We start from the raw sequence: 15,451 nt of genomic DNA on the forward strand, positions 1-15,451 counted from the left end.
TGGGTTAGGACCTTGTGACATTTTCTCAGAATCACTTTCTTGATTTAGTCTGTTGCATTTTTGTTGACCTTTCTTCAGCATCACTTATCTGCATCTAGAGCAGAACCTTAGCAGTACTTTGCCAACTGAACAAACAGCTTATTGGACAAATAGAAGATTACTGTTCTCTTAGGAAGTAACATCCATAATGAAGTTTTGCCCTAGTAAAACCAATTTTCTTATCCCCAGCACTTTTCAAGGAAGTTGCTGAAATACCTCAGTTTGTACTGTATCTATCCTTAGTTTATGCATTAAAAGAAACAGAGAGACGCTCAGCTCTCTTAAATGAGAGTTGTTACAGTATGAGGTGATTTTTACATATATGATCTTAATACCACTTATTTTTTCTTAAAGGAATCTGTCGCATCACAGACGTGTATCAAAGATAAGGCCATATCCAGATTATTCTTCCTCTTCCTACATTGAAGATTCAATCCACCATACTGACAGCATAGTAAAGAACATTTCTTCTGAACATTCAATGTCCACTACACCACTGACTTCAGGAGAAAAGAACAGAAATTCCATTAACTACGAGCGGCAACAAGCACAAGCTCGCATCCCTAGTCCCGAGACAAGTGTCACCAGTTTGTCCACCACCAACACAACTGGCCTCACTCCCAGCACTGGCATGACCACCATATCTGAAATGCCTTATTCGGATGAAACAAACTTACACACTACAAATGTCATGCAGCCAGGTGGGCCCACCCCTGTTTGTCTGCAGCTAACAGAGGAGGACTTGGAGACAAATAAATTGGATCCAAAAGAAGTGGATAAGAACCTGAAAGAAAGCTCTGATGAGAATCTGATGGAACATTCACTTAAGCAGTTTAGTGGGCCAGATCCGCTAAGCAGCACTAGTTCCAGCTTGCTTTATCCACTGATAAAACTTGCAGTAGAGGTGACAGGGCAACAGGACTTCACACAAGCTACCAATGGTCAGGCGTGTTTGATTCCCGATGTCCCATCTGCTCAGGTCTATCCTCTACCTAAGCAACAGAACCTTCCAAAGAGGCCTACTAGCCTCCCTCTAAACACCAAAAATTCCACTAAGGAGCCACGGTTAAAATTTGGTGGCAAGCACAAATCAAACTTGAAGCAAGTGGAAACAGGCGTTGCCAAGATGAACACTATCAATGCTGCAGAGCCTCATGTCGTGACAGTTACCATGAATGGAGTGGCTGGGAGGAGCCACGGCATAAACTCTCACGCTGGCACAACCCAGTATGCCAATGGCACGGTGCCCTCTGGCCAGACCAGCAGCTCGGTAGCGCAGAGGGCCCAGGAAATGCTTCAGAACCAGTTCAGTGGGGAGGACAGTCGGCTGAACATCAACTCCAGTCCCGACGAGCACGAGCCCTTGCTGAGGCGGGAGCAGCAGGTTGGCCACGATGAAGGTGTTCTGGACCGCCTGGTAGACAGGAGGGAGCGGCCACTGGATAACGGGCGAACGAACGCCAACAACAACAACAGCAATCCCTGTCCAGAGACAGCTGCAGCCAGTATCCAGAATGTAGTGAGAAATCCTGGGCACACCCAGACCAGAAGAGCACAGAGGCCTAATTCACTGGATCTGTCAGCCACAAGTAGTTTGGATAGCAGTAGTATGCAGTGTAAGTGCCTGCAGGGCTGAACAGTTTCCCTGACACCTTTCTACCTAATAACCACATAGATCTGCTTGAATAGAAATTATTTCCGTCTCCCATTTCTCCTCAAAGCATACTTACTAAATCTCATATAAATGTAGTTTCCCTCAGCACAATTTCAGTCTTTTTGATACAGTCCATCATTTCCAGTATATTAGATCACTATCATCCTTCCACATACACAGAATAAATCTGTCTCTTTCTAACCCATCCGCTCTGTCTCTAGGTTAACTTTCATTATTCCTTGCAAGGCTCCTACCTTTGGTAGGTGGAAAGCATATTGAAAAATTGTCCTTTTTTTTTCTGCAAGGGCACCTTACACCTTTTTTTCCTTACTTTTCCTCATTCTTTCAAGAGTAGCTGTCTCTAAGATGCATTGATTAAAATAATTTATTATAGTAATTATCTGTATGCTTCATGATTTTCAAGCAACTGACTTTACCATATTAGTCCAGTCTGAATGGAGGGTCAGACATTTTCTACTTTGCTGTCCTAGCTCCAACAATTAGAGCAATTCTTCATCAGTTTGATATGTACGTAAAAATTAATCCAAGTAATTAGAGAAGGAATTGATTTTAATAGCTTATTTCAGAGTAGTAACTTCCTTGAGAGTTTTATGGCCAGAGGTCTAAGAGGTTACAATGGGGCTCTCCTTTTTACAGTAAGAATGTAATCACGTAGTTATAGTTAAATTAGGTACATCCTTTGGGTTTGAGCCTGTTTGAGCTATTGGAAAGACCTGGTGTGCATTTTAAAGAAAATATATTTCCAGAAGTCACTGTAGTCTTGAAAGGTGCTTGCAAATCTTGTGACTGTGTTTAGGAAGATGTGCTATTAGTGGAGTAAACTGGGATGCCAGGCATCTTTGGAAATAAAAGGTTTAAAACCAAATGAGAACATATCTTTCAAGAAATGTAGTTGACTATTCAGCAATGGAATGTTTAAGCCTTCCTTTTAAGTAGGAAACCTTAATTTTTGTCTTAACATGTTGGTGTGAGTTGAAATCTTACCAAGATAAAGAAAAAATACTATTGCAGTGACTTTCTTTAATTGAAGGTTAAGTTAAAAGAAGGGGTTGTGTAAAGTTTTTTTTAACAATCAGATTTCGACTGCTGAAGTTTTATCATAGTTAAAGTTGGTTTTGCCAGTTCTACAACCCAGCATTCCAAATGCTGACTTAATATCTTAACAGATAATGGACTATTTTGTTTTCAGGTGAAATGCTTTGCCAGGTGGAGTAGGATTAGGGGACCTAACATTGCACTATTTAAATTTTAGCCTCTGCTGTCCTGTAGTAGCAATGTTCTTTTGTACCTCCCATTACAGGTAATATAAGATACTATGATTTGTAAAAGCCCCTCAAATGTCAAATGCTGATTTTCCTGTTTGATGCCAGTATGCATTCCAGGTAACACAAATTACTTCAATGAAGTAATTTCTGACAGAGAACAGAATCTAACCCCTTGTTTTAGTGGCAGCTGTTGTGGTCGATACACTTGTCATGCCTCTGCCACGCAGTTGCTTCTGTGTTTATAGATTTTGTTCTTTTTTTCTGTTTCACATAAGTAACAACCCTGGATGCCAGTCTAATCTCACCTTCCTCATAATACTATTTTCTGTTCTGTTTTCTTGTTTTGGTTTGGTTTTTTTTTCCTTCAGTAGGTGACTCCTCACAGGATGGCAAATCAGGCTCAGGAGAGAAGATCAAGAAACGTGTGAAAACTCCGTACTCGCTCAAGCGGTGGCGTCCGTCCACGTGGGTCATCTCCACAGAGCCGCTGCACTGCGAGGTCAACAACAACGGCAGTGAGCAGGCAGTGCCCCCCAAATCCAGCACTGCTGTGTACCTTGCAGAGGGGGGCACTGCCACCACTATGGTCTCTAAGGACGCAGGGGTGAACTGCCTGTGAAATGCTTCAAAAGCCGGCAAATGACCTTTGTTTTGCATTATTTGAAACAAACATGCAGAAGACATTTTAAAAAACTGCTTTCTCCTCCTGTCAGCAACCCCTACCAAGGACTCGCTTTAAATAGATTTCAGCTATGCAGAAAATTTTTAGCTTATGCTTCCATATTTTTTTATTTTGTTTTATTTTTTGAACGTTTTTGCACTTTTATTTAGTATCGCTAAAGTTAAGTCTGTCTGTTTTGACCACGGAATATATATATGTGTATCAAAGATGTGGTCTCAAAATATTTTTTTAAAAAAAAGTAACAAAAAAAAGTATTGCTGATAATCAGTTTGGACCAGTTTCTTAAGGTCACTAAGAACATAAGCAGACTATAAGACAGGTTTGACTGCAGTGGTGTCTTGTAACCATGTTTTAATTTCTGTGCACAAGCTAGTCTGTATATTTCTATGTTACAAAGTGTATTCTCTTTTGAACCCCTTATTTTCCTTGTGTCATGTTGAAATGTGCAATAGTCTATAGTTCACAGTAGGCTTTATTGAAAAGTGTGTTTCTGAAACTGCCACATGTTCCCGTTTTCGTATTTGTTAATTTTTCCTTGACAGTTGAGCAGTCAGCCGGTCATGACAGTGAACTTTGCACATCGTAGCCAGCTTGAAGCAGCTGCCAATATCACATTGTGCTCAGAAGTGACAATGCATGAATTTTCCCCAACTTGAAAGGGCTTTAAAAAAGGAACAAAAAAAAAAAAATCTGAGCTCTGTACCTTTCTTTTGATCCTCCCTAATCAAAATGTGTTTCCTTTATAGTAGTAGATGCCAGCCTGTGAAGTTGAGTAACAAAATGTTGAACAAATGTAAGGAAACAGTGTCAGCCATTTTTCCCATTTTATTTTGTGTGCAGTTTCACCCCCTGTATTTATGTAAAACCTTATTTAGATCACTTATGATGTACATTGAAAAATACATTTTATTCAGAAATATTAATAATTGTCATACTTAAAAGTTTGAGTGGAGATAGGTTGTGAACGTATTTTGTTTACACAGAGAAAAAAAAACATTAATCTTACTTGGCACAAAAGAGTTTTGTGATGAGTCACAAGTCTTTCCTGATTTACCTCCTTACAGACAGTATGGGGTAATAATGAGCCTGATTGCTTATGCAGGTAGGTGCATCCTAATTGATGGTTGTTGCCAGGTTGAGCTGAAACTCATCCTCCCTTCAGAGTTCTTAGAGGCCCTCATTCATCTTGTTAAAGTTTATTGCATGCTTTTAAAATTCATGGGTGTTTGTAGGGGGGGGTTGGGGATTTTTTTTTTCCTTCTGCTTAGTCCCTTCTTTCAGTTTGTATGCACATTGATTTTAGCTGTCAGTGAACGTGGGTGTAATATGTATTGAGATAAATTGTTTTTTCACTATCTCAAGTAAACCCTTCCTTTTTTTGGAATGATTGGTTTTACTGCATACTGAAAGAAAATAATTTTCTTATTAGTTAGAACCTCCTTCCACCTAAGAAATAGGCTTCCAACTCAGAAGCATTCTTTCCAATTGAAAACATTTCAGTAAAAACTATTTGGATATAAAAAGGTGTAACACATCAGTCTTTGGTAACAAGAAAAGATTTATCACTTCATCTGAAAACTGGTGATGTTCAAAGAAAAAAAATCTATTCAGCCAGCCTGCCAGACTCCTGTGGCAGGATACTGGCAGCAAACAATTGCCTCCCCCAGCCTGTCTCCTTTCAGCTGACTGTAGCAGATGCTCTCTGCTTTTAAGCTCATTTGTTTCCTTGCCGTTTTTCCATTTTTTCCCCCTGAGATAAACTTTGCCAACCCTGTCCTTCTCTATCTGTTGATACAACTAATCTAATACATGCCTTGCTTACATCTGATTCTTGCTGATCCCCAAAATTCCTTGCTTTTTCTTGATTGCTGTGATTTTCTCTTGTAACGCTTCCTAACATTTCTTAGATTCTCCTAGACATCTCCAGGAGATAGCACTATAGATGCAGGCTTTGATTAAGTGTAGTTGTAGAAGTACAAGCCACGAGGCACATTTTGAGCTCCTTATGTTCTTTAAGCACCAGTTCAAATAGTATCTCTCAGTCTCTGAGGCATAATTATGCTTTCCCCCTGTATAATACAGTTATATCACCCTTTTCAAAAACACAGCCTTCTTCTGGATTGACTTTTAATTCACTCTCTGGCTTCCCATCTGCTGCAGTCTCACGTCCCAGATGTTGAAAACCTGCCAGTTGCTCAGCTGGGTTTCAAGACCTGAATCAGAATTTCTGGCATTCTATTCATGTTGCTCACTGTGGCTCTCTTCTCCTCTGGCCTCCTGTGAGTCTCCGTCTGGATTGCGCTGTGTTGTTTTTTGGTGAGCACTGATCGTGGTGTTGAGGATTCTTCAATCCTTTCCCAATGACTTTTCTTTGCCTTGCATGTATCATCCATCAGCATTTCAGAATGTGGGCTGAAAACAATCTTTAGGACTCTTACTAACTCAGACTACTCTGGGGAGAGAAAAATTACTTCTCTGACTGCTGCTTTTTTCTGCTGAGACAGAACTGCACCAGTCTTTTAGCCTTTCTTTGCAGGCCATGCCTTTGTAAGAAATCCAACTGTTTTGTGATCAATGCAATCAAAATAACTTTAATACCAGATGAAGATGTCGTTCTGCAGTTCTCCTTCAACATTCTTAAAGAATATTTTTTTTCTTTCCTTTGTCGATTTCTATTACTTGTTGGAGAGCCTTTGGAATTAATTCTAATTAGTAGCAAGATTGGCTGTGTAATCTACCATGGATAAATATAATTTTTAACATGATAGAAAAATGTACTTTATCATGAAATACCCTATAGATTAAAGAGATAAAATCTATTCTTTTTTAAAGGTCAGTCAAAGCAAACTCTGAAGTAGGTACCAAAATACTGTAATTCTGCACAGCTAGATTAAATCAGATGAGAAGTTTGATTTTAATGTTTAATTTAGAAATGCCATTTTTTTCCTCATAGCACATAATCCATTGTCCACAGAATACTATCTCTGTAAGTTAAATGATATTAAATTTTCGTGCTGCAGGGGATCATCCTTAACCAAACAAAATACATGTAAGAGAAAGAATTCTTCAAATCAAACACAGGGATAGTTGATATTGTACAGCAAACAAGGAAAACAAATGTGATTTATTGCCTTGTGAGTTATGATTTTGCTTATTTTCTTTCATTTTTAAAAAAAGGAAAATTATGAAAGTTGATAATTTTCTATCAATTTCTCATGTATATTGTGGACAAGATAAATATAGCAAAATTAAAATAGAATGGTAGTGTAAATACCTATTAATTGTGCCACTGTCAAATAGGCAATAGTAGAATATTTGTTATGGTAATTTATAATGGATAATTCAAGTAAAATGATAGAGCAAACAGTTATGATGTTTGTCTGTGTAAGACAAAATCAAAAATCTTGCTGGGTATAGAAAATGGCTTACCAGTAGAAGCCAGGAGAGTTGCTTAGGTTAATGCATTGTCTCTTGTTCTGTTTCCTGTAATGGAGATACCAACATAACATGGTTTTTAGACTGTGAATTCTAACCCTTTGAACAGACATGCCTCATAGTCTTCTAAAATTGGTATTTACAGGTCAGATTATCTGCAACACTTCCCTGAATTTGCTTATAATGCTTTTACAGCTTCATATGTTACCCAATTATTACTACCAAGGCCTTTCTTGAAACTCCAAGATGCACTTACATTTGCACAACTAAAGGTATTCCTAATTTAAAAGAAAACTATCTGATAGTATCATAATTAGAATATTTTCAGAAACAACATTTCCATTCTTGTTTTGCTTTCTTAGTGCCACTCATTTGTCTCTTGTTTTCATATAGAAAATTACCTAATTTTCAAAGGCAACATATTTTGATTTTTTTCAGTGCACTGGGCACAAAACAATGCAAGATAGATGCTGGCAATTTTCAGGAAACAAGCAACAATAATCTCCCACCTCATAAATATGTTCTGAAAGTTCACATCCTCCTACCTGTCAGCTTTCTCTAAAAGAAATCTGGAATCCTACATGCCTCAGAGAGGAGAATAAGTTCTTTAATTGTATGGAATAAATTACTGGCCCCAAACTTAATAGTAATGAATTCTTAAAAATATATATGTATACATTGTATATGGCCTAATTCCAGTGTTCAGTGCATTTTGCTCTAATGATATTCCTTTTTTAAGTGTTAAAAAATATCCACTAATATAACATTACTGTATTGATGTTCAGATTGTAATTTTCGTTAATGAAAAATACAAAAGTTCATACCCATTCTGCCATTGAAATATTACTGTGGACATTTCTTGCCTAATTGGGGAGCATTTTAAAATTGACATATTTTGTCTATACATTAGAAATTAACTATGCTGTAATTTTTACTTGTATAAAAATGGTGGCTGGTCCCATTGCTGAAATAGGCTGGGTTTAAGCCATAAAAATAATAATTGCCAAGCATAGTAGCATATAAGTGACGCGATGTCTAATTGGAAGATTTGTAGCGGCTCATCAAAGTAAATTGAAATTGGATTGATCAGTCTTTGAAAGTTGGATCATAGACTGGACAACTTAATATTTTGCATAAATTGGGATTATTTGAACTTTTTTGTCTGGTCTTCCAGTACCCATTTTAACAAATAACTGTATTAACCTTCTTTTTCAAACATGCTTACTAATTTTTGTTCAACCTCAAGCCTTTCTTCAGTGAAAAAACTATACATATTGCAGTGAAGCCAGATATCTATTTTTTTATGTAAACTCTGTGTGTATTTAGATGCATATGTATGCTGTGTGTAAGTTCCAGGATTAAATTCTGTGAGTTACAGCATCAGATGGTAGCACTGGTAGAAAGTATAATGGGGGGGGTTCATATGCCATTTTAAAATTGTCTGTAGTACATCACAGTAAAGCTGGGATCAGACTGTGACACACAGTCCAGTAGTTCAAGATCTCCCGTGACAGACTTGTCACTGATTGTTTGGGTGGAATGGATTTATGAGAGAGAGAGAAAGAGAGAAACCTGGGAATGCACATGACAAGCTTTATCTGAAGCTGAGTGATTTAAGATATCTCTCTCAAAGATCAAAAAATAACCCAAAACACTTTTAAAACATGATTATTTTTACAAGGCTTTTTTATGTAGTAGCTATAGTTATATGTGTGGTTGCCATTTAAACATAGTATTTTAGTCCATTAAATCCAATTACATTTTAGGCTTCTATATTGTCATATGAAATTGTAGCTATAGAAATGCATTCCTTTTTGATCTCACCCATCCCCAAGTAGATTCAGTTTTGACATGAAAAAGTAACAAATCAGATTTCTCATTTGAGGTTTCTTCTGTACTGAGTAAAATTGGAGGCAGAACTTCCATTTCTGCAAGAATGGGTTTGTGCTCCTGCAAATCCAGATGGATGTTATGTTCAGCACCTGTGTTTCTGAGGCAATGGGCACCTCGAGGGCTTATGGCTGAGCCCAGTGCTCTTGGAATCCAACAGGAGTCTGCCTTTGATAGTGGGCAGAGGAGGGGTGGGTTCTGCTGGCTGTGGTGTTAAACATTTCTGGGGAGGATTAGCCCTAGGAAAGCTGGTATGGAATGTGGGACTGCAGGGGCAGCCCTGACTCCTGGGCATTGCTGATGGGGGATTCAGGCTGTGGAGCTGGGTCAGCACAGGGCAGCTGTGGCTTTGTCAAGAAGTGGAACTGCATTGGGGGAGTGGGAGTGGAAGGGTTCAAGATAAATCCTCATTTACACCAAGGCCCTTTAATGTTGATCTGGGCTCCATGCAGGTCTGTGTTAGCAGTGCATTATTAATACAAGTTATTTCTTATGGCCATTTCTGTTTATTTCACTGTGGTTTAATATACACATGTGCATAATAAGCAGGAACTAGTTGGAGGTATGCTAATTCATAGCGTAATCATCAGCTATTTTTCAAAGCCTATTGCTGTTTTCATCAGCAATTGTTTGAATTTGCAAGTCATTCAGTTGGTTAACTTCAATGCATACACCATGCTTCCATAGCACAGGAAGGAAGGATTTCTTCCCAGTCCTTCCAGACTTCTGCAGATGTATCACTGGAGTGTGTCCGTTGGGACACAGCATCTCGCCTGGTAAATATTTTAAAGCAGAAGTAATTAGCCTTTATAACTTTCTAGTTCCAAGGTCTCCCAAACCTCCACTTATGTAGCCCATTCACTTGTTTTTAAGACAGCAAACGTGTGAGGTTTATTTCTAGAGCACTTGATTCACTTTCTTTTTTGTGCTTCAGAACTGTATCATAAGTTTCACACTTCAGTCTTGTTTATTCAGAAAATAGTTAATGTTTCTGGTCTTTGTAAGAAGTCACAAGAACAAACGGGCAAGTCCAAGATATAGCTGACTCATTTGTCACTTTTGAATTTCCTGATTGGTGACTCTTCTCTCTCTTTCACACTGTTGAAACGTATTGAAAACTGTTTGTATGTATATGTTTCTTGTCTGCTTTTTGTCTCTAGAGGAAAGCGTGCTCTATTCACATTTATATAAGCTGGAATGATGTTTTACAATCGCTGTTGATTATTTTCCCCCCCAAATGCAGTATAAGAGGAAAATAAACATGGCAAGAATGAATTTCTAGGGTTTGGTCTTCTGTAAAGGCTGAAGTAAGAATATGTGAAACTGCCATTTTCCTTATGAAAGACTGTAAAGAGAGCATTACTTTCTGAGCGAGCTTTTCTGGGGGAAGAGGGGGAGAAATCCTAGAATATGGAGTCTCATCAGAACCCTTTTGTTAACGGGTATTTTTAGTTTTCCTCTCAAATGACTGAGGAAATACCATGTATGAATTTATAAATAATTGCTTTCAGTTATTTCTTTTGTATAAGCTGCGCAATACCCTTGCTATGCTGTATAAGTTGTGTTTCATGGAACAGTGTGAGTATGAAATAAAAAGCTAATTTTTGGTTTTTAATCATCTGTGGATGCCACTATGAAAGCTGACATTGTTAAAGCCACTACAGAGTTTTCTATGAATACTTGTAAGAATTGCTTTGTTATATATAAACCTAAATAAAGAGATTGTATTGATACAGAGACATTGGATAAGAACATTTAAAAGGCTATTCTTTAGGCCTGAGAGAAAAGGCTTGCTGTAAAAATGGTGCATTATTTCATTTATTAAAGATCATATTACTGACAAAAAGCATGGTCTTTTGTTGGTGGTTCATATTGTTACTGGCCACGAGTATTACCTGCTCCAGGAATGAGGAAGAGGAAACCCCAGTTGCAGCTGTGTGGATTGGTTGGTTGATTGGAGGATAAGGAATTCCTTGATTCTGAGGGATGGGGATGAATGGGGCTTCCAGACACCTTTGGTATGACCAGGTTCCACCCTCCTTGTTCCCAGGTGGTCCTGTGCATTAGGAATCTCTGGGCTTGCCCTTGCTGGGGTAGTGCAGTGCTCTGCTCCCTTCTGCCCCCTTTCTCACTGGCCAGCCAGGTCAGGTGCTGGTGTTGGAACTGAACTCAGTTTTGCAGACACTTCAGAGCAGCAGGCCTTTCAAGACCTCTTGTCACACTTTGTCTGCTTGCTAAGTGTAAATGCAGAAAAAACAGAAAAAGAAAACAGGAAAAAGAGGTATTAAACTGAATGCTTTTCTCCATCAGTTTTGTTTGGCACTTGGGAAGAGCACAGAATTGATGGCAACCAAGCATGTGTAGGAACACAACAAGAACAACCTCTGCAGCTGGGACAGGAATTAAAAGAGCAACCCCTTACCCTTCCCACACAAACTATTGCATTTTCCCCTCCCCATGAAGAGACAATATCCTGGCATTCTTACAAGCAGAAGCTTTCCCAGCCCAGAGCTGAAAATCAGCAGAACTGAAAACGATGGATTAAATTATAGTAGAAGGATGCTGCAAATTTCCACTGACTGACACTTTTCTACTATACACAGATTGGTGGCATCCATCCTGCAGCTCGGTTGCTTTGTTGTTTTGTCTCTCCTCAATTATTGTTAATTTATTTTTCTCTATCCACAGTGATGATTTTTGCAAGCAAATAAGTGGTACAAGTCTCTGGCCAAAGAACTAACTCCAAAATTCAAAGAAAGAAGGGAGATAGAATAAGGAGCTTCATTTCTTGCTTCTTCATAAATAAGGAGGAAGCAACAAACTGAGGCAAGTAGTATGGTTGAGTATCTGCCTGTATGGCAAATCATCTCAGCCCCACAAGTGAACCTAGAAACCTTTGGCTACAGGAAGGGACCATGGCAGGCTTTGCTTTCCCTGGAAGCAGCAAGCACACTGGGAGCGGAGGCCAGTATGACAAAAGTAGCTGTGTCCCCAAAAGCAGTTTTCACTTTTGGCTTGGCTGACAGTAAGAGCAGCCAATTCCTGCCCTACCCCAGCAGGTGTGGCTGAGCCTTATCCTCAGGGCATCTGAGAAGCCTGACTCAGCCCTGCAGGAACAGAGTGTGAATGGTGAATTTTACTGATAGGTTTTTCTTTGGTGCATGAGCTACTCGGACTTAAGAAAGTCTCTTCATGATTTCCCTGTGTGACCTCATACACTCACCTCCAGCAGCTCTCCCCTGCAGAAATAACCACTTTTATTTGATTTTGCTTTGCTAATGGGAATTGAAAGTAAAACAACAATAATTATATTCCTCTTTGTTCCAGAGCAGTGATGCAGCTGCAGAACGTAGTTTGTGGAACACAGCCGTGTCAGTCTTCCATTTGTTTCCATTCAGGGTTTTTTTCCCTATTTACTTCTTGCTAATTCTGATGATATGGAAATTCTCCACGTGCGGGAGATTATACACATCTGCTCAGTGCTATGACCCAAAACACATTCTATTGGATAAGAAGGTTAATTTTCCGCAGGCAGGAAAACTCAGCTATACCAAAATATTTGTATAAATTCAGCTTTTCATGTTAACCTGAAACATTGTCATTCTCCATCCAGGGAAGAGTTGAAATGTTTTGATTCCTGGAATTTAAATGGCACACTTGGGTATTCTGCTTTTATGTCAGGGGATCTTCTTTCAGCTCTCAGTACCACGGGGAAAATCTGTGAGAAATCCACAAATGGTGGTCTGAGCTGAAGTCATGCTTTGGGAATCACTGATGCCTCTTTTACAAAGACAACAAATGAGGCTGTCTGAGGACAGCTGGTCTGTGGGAGGTGATTAAGAAAAGCAAGTCTGTATTTACTATGCAGTGTCTGAGCAAATGGCATTTCTAGACAGGGCTCACATGAGCACTGGAAAAATGTTAAGGATGCAAATATTGAGAAATATTGGAAACAACTGATCCAGGTGCATTTCAATTCACAGGATAGGAGCTTTCCAGCACCTTCTATCACGGTCCATCAAGTCCTTTTGAGAACAAGGACATACAGTCAGTAGAGAGCAAGCAGGTGGCTTGGGCAGATAATGGACAAAAGCCAGTGGGCAGCACCTCAAGTACATGAGGTGGATTTGAGGAAGGAGAAAGCATGAAGGGAGGCTAGGGAGACTTGTTTCAGGCACCAGCAACACTGTAGAACTCAGCATTTGTCTTTGGCCCAATTTCTTTGTTGTTGCTGCCAAGTGCTAACAGGAAAGCATAGTGTAGGGCGTTGTGATAAGGAGGGTACAGAGGTTGTACAGCTCGTTTTACCTGTGCCACTTAGTGTAACAGGCCTGCAAGCAGCTCCTCGGAAAAGTACAGGCCTGTTTGCTTTCCCCTGTCACCTATTGCAGCCTTTGTCTGGGAGAAGTTCATGCCACAAGCTATCAGATTTCCTAATCAGAATGACTAGAAATACAGTTTTCTTAAGGTACTTTTGTGCACAAGGGACTGTGTGCATGGGGAGCAAGACTGGCTTGTGCTGTGTTCCTGGTTTTGTTCCTGACAGTCTGTGTGCTTTGCAGTGACTGGTATTCTGCCAGTCTGCTGTAATATTGAAATTACACCTATTTTCTCCATCTCCTTCCCTTTCTCTCCCTTTGTCCCCCTCCCTCTTTCCTCTTACTGGAAAGATAATAATTGATCCCTGCAGATACGTTGTAAAGAGTAACTTCTAGCACCTCCATGTCTCTGGATTGGTTAAAAAATCAGATCTGGCACAACTCACTGTAGCAGGGTATAAGTCTGACTAGCCCAGGAGGTAGGCATTGCTGATGCACACATCAGCTGTAGTGGTGCAGCCAACATGTGTATGGGTGACCAGAGAATTTCCTGCAGGATTGATCTCTGCTGAGGTGGAAATACATTATTGGGAACCTGTATTTCTTTTGCCATTCCAAGAATTTTCTTGCAGGACCAATAACAATTCTGAATCGGGCCTTAGAAGTGACTGGCTTAAAATCATGATTAAGCAGGATAACTTTATTTATTGTTTGTTTCTGGAAAACCAGAATGCAACTAAATCATGTGTTTGAGCTTCACCCTGTGATCATGAGGGATGGAAATGTGCTTTTAAGGCACAGACAAGCAGAAGTTCACATCCATTTACATAAGCTGTGAACTGAGACTGAGAGTGACAGGAGAAGTATTTGCAGCCAGGCAGAAGCAAGCAGCAGTATCAAGAAGACTTGATCTGGGCACTGTGTTAACGCCAGCTCAGCAGCCAGCCACAGGAAGAGCTCACAGGTTCTCCTGTGGCAAATCAACAGCCTCGGGAATCCTTACCCTGTCCTGGGTTGAGGTGCAGGAGGCAGCCAGAGGAACTGGACTGTGCTGGAGAAGTGGGGGAGGGAAGCAGGAGGAAGGGCAGAGGTGTTTCAGGATGAGCCCCTGGTGTGATGCCAGCTGGAAGAGCTGTGGCTACGTGCTGGCGTATGGCAGAGCTGAGAACAGCTCTTGCAGGCTGAGCTCTTGCTCAGCGTGCAGCCATGAGGCAGGTGCCCCTCCTTGGGGGAGGTGGGACAGCCCAGCACACAGCTCGGGGTGGGCCTCAAGGAGAAGAGAACCCTGCAGGCTCGCCATGATGAAGCACCAACTTAGCCATGCCAGCCACAACTGCTGGAGATGTCTGCCTGCTCCTGCTGAGCAGAATCAGCCTGACACCTTGTCTGAGCACTTGGCTGTGAGCAGCAGCAGAGTTGGGGCTTTGCCCACCTTTGCTTTCTTCCTCTCCAAGATGACATCCTCTCTCTCAGTGATAGCTCTCTGGCTCTCCTGGAGGCACTCAGGCTGAATGGGAAATGCAGTGCATGAGGACAGGATGGTACCATAGAGACAAATTGATGTCTAGTTCAGATGTGACCAAACAAGTTAAAAGCTGCCCTGTCTCCTGTGGCTGAGTGCAAGGGAGGATTCAGAACTCTGCTTGATCCATTCTTTCCCAGTAAGTGTTTTCCCAAATTGGAGAATCACACGCTCGTGCTTCATCACACACTCTGCTCAAGTTAATTAGTTTAACTACAGAGCTAGTATATGTCTGCGGAGAGAGAAGAAAAATCATTTTGTCACTGCCTCTCAGTGCATGAATAAACCATGCCACCATGCTTTCCACCAACTCTTTACCTTTTCTAAATGTTATATGAACAAGTAGAAGCAAAAGAAGATTTTAGGCCTGAATCAGAAAGAGTGAACACTCTTCTCTGCTCTCTTAAGTGTCTGTAGTTACATGCTTATTCATCACTTACACAGGATGTTTATCATCCTACATGGTCATAAAACCTACAGTACTGAAACATTGTCTCTTACCAAATTAATTTATAGTGTCAACATTTGAAACAAATATTTTATAGTGTGCAATTCCATTGTCCTCACAGTACAGAAATTGTGCTGGTGCCTTGCCGGAGCAATCAGTGTTTAATGTTTGTAAAT

At 40.2% G+C, this 15,451-nt stretch overlaps 1 protein-coding gene across 1 annotated transcript in view; it reads left to right on the forward strand.

Moving 5' to 3' along the window:
* BMPR2 (bone morphogenetic protein receptor type 2) overlaps window positions 1–10,601 on the forward strand; it is a 105,318-nt gene extending 94,717 nt beyond the window's left edge. The window contains exons 12-13 of the mRNA XM_053982060.1: window positions 394–1,655; window positions 3,348–10,601. Of these exons, the coding sequence (XP_053838035.1) occupies window positions 394–1,655; window positions 3,348–3,598 (1,513 nt within the window). The 3' untranslated portion in view covers window positions 3,599–10,601. The remainder of the gene's footprint in view (window positions 1–393; window positions 1,656–3,347) is intronic.
* Window positions 10,602–15,451: the final 4,850 nt, after the last annotated feature.

The sequence above is a fragment of the Vidua macroura genome, chromosome 7 (assembly GCF_024509145.1).
Source record: "Vidua macroura isolate BioBank_ID:100142 chromosome 7, ASM2450914v1, whole genome shotgun sequence".
NCBI classification, from domain to species: Eukaryota; Metazoa; Chordata; class Aves; order Passeriformes; family Viduidae; genus Vidua; species Vidua macroura.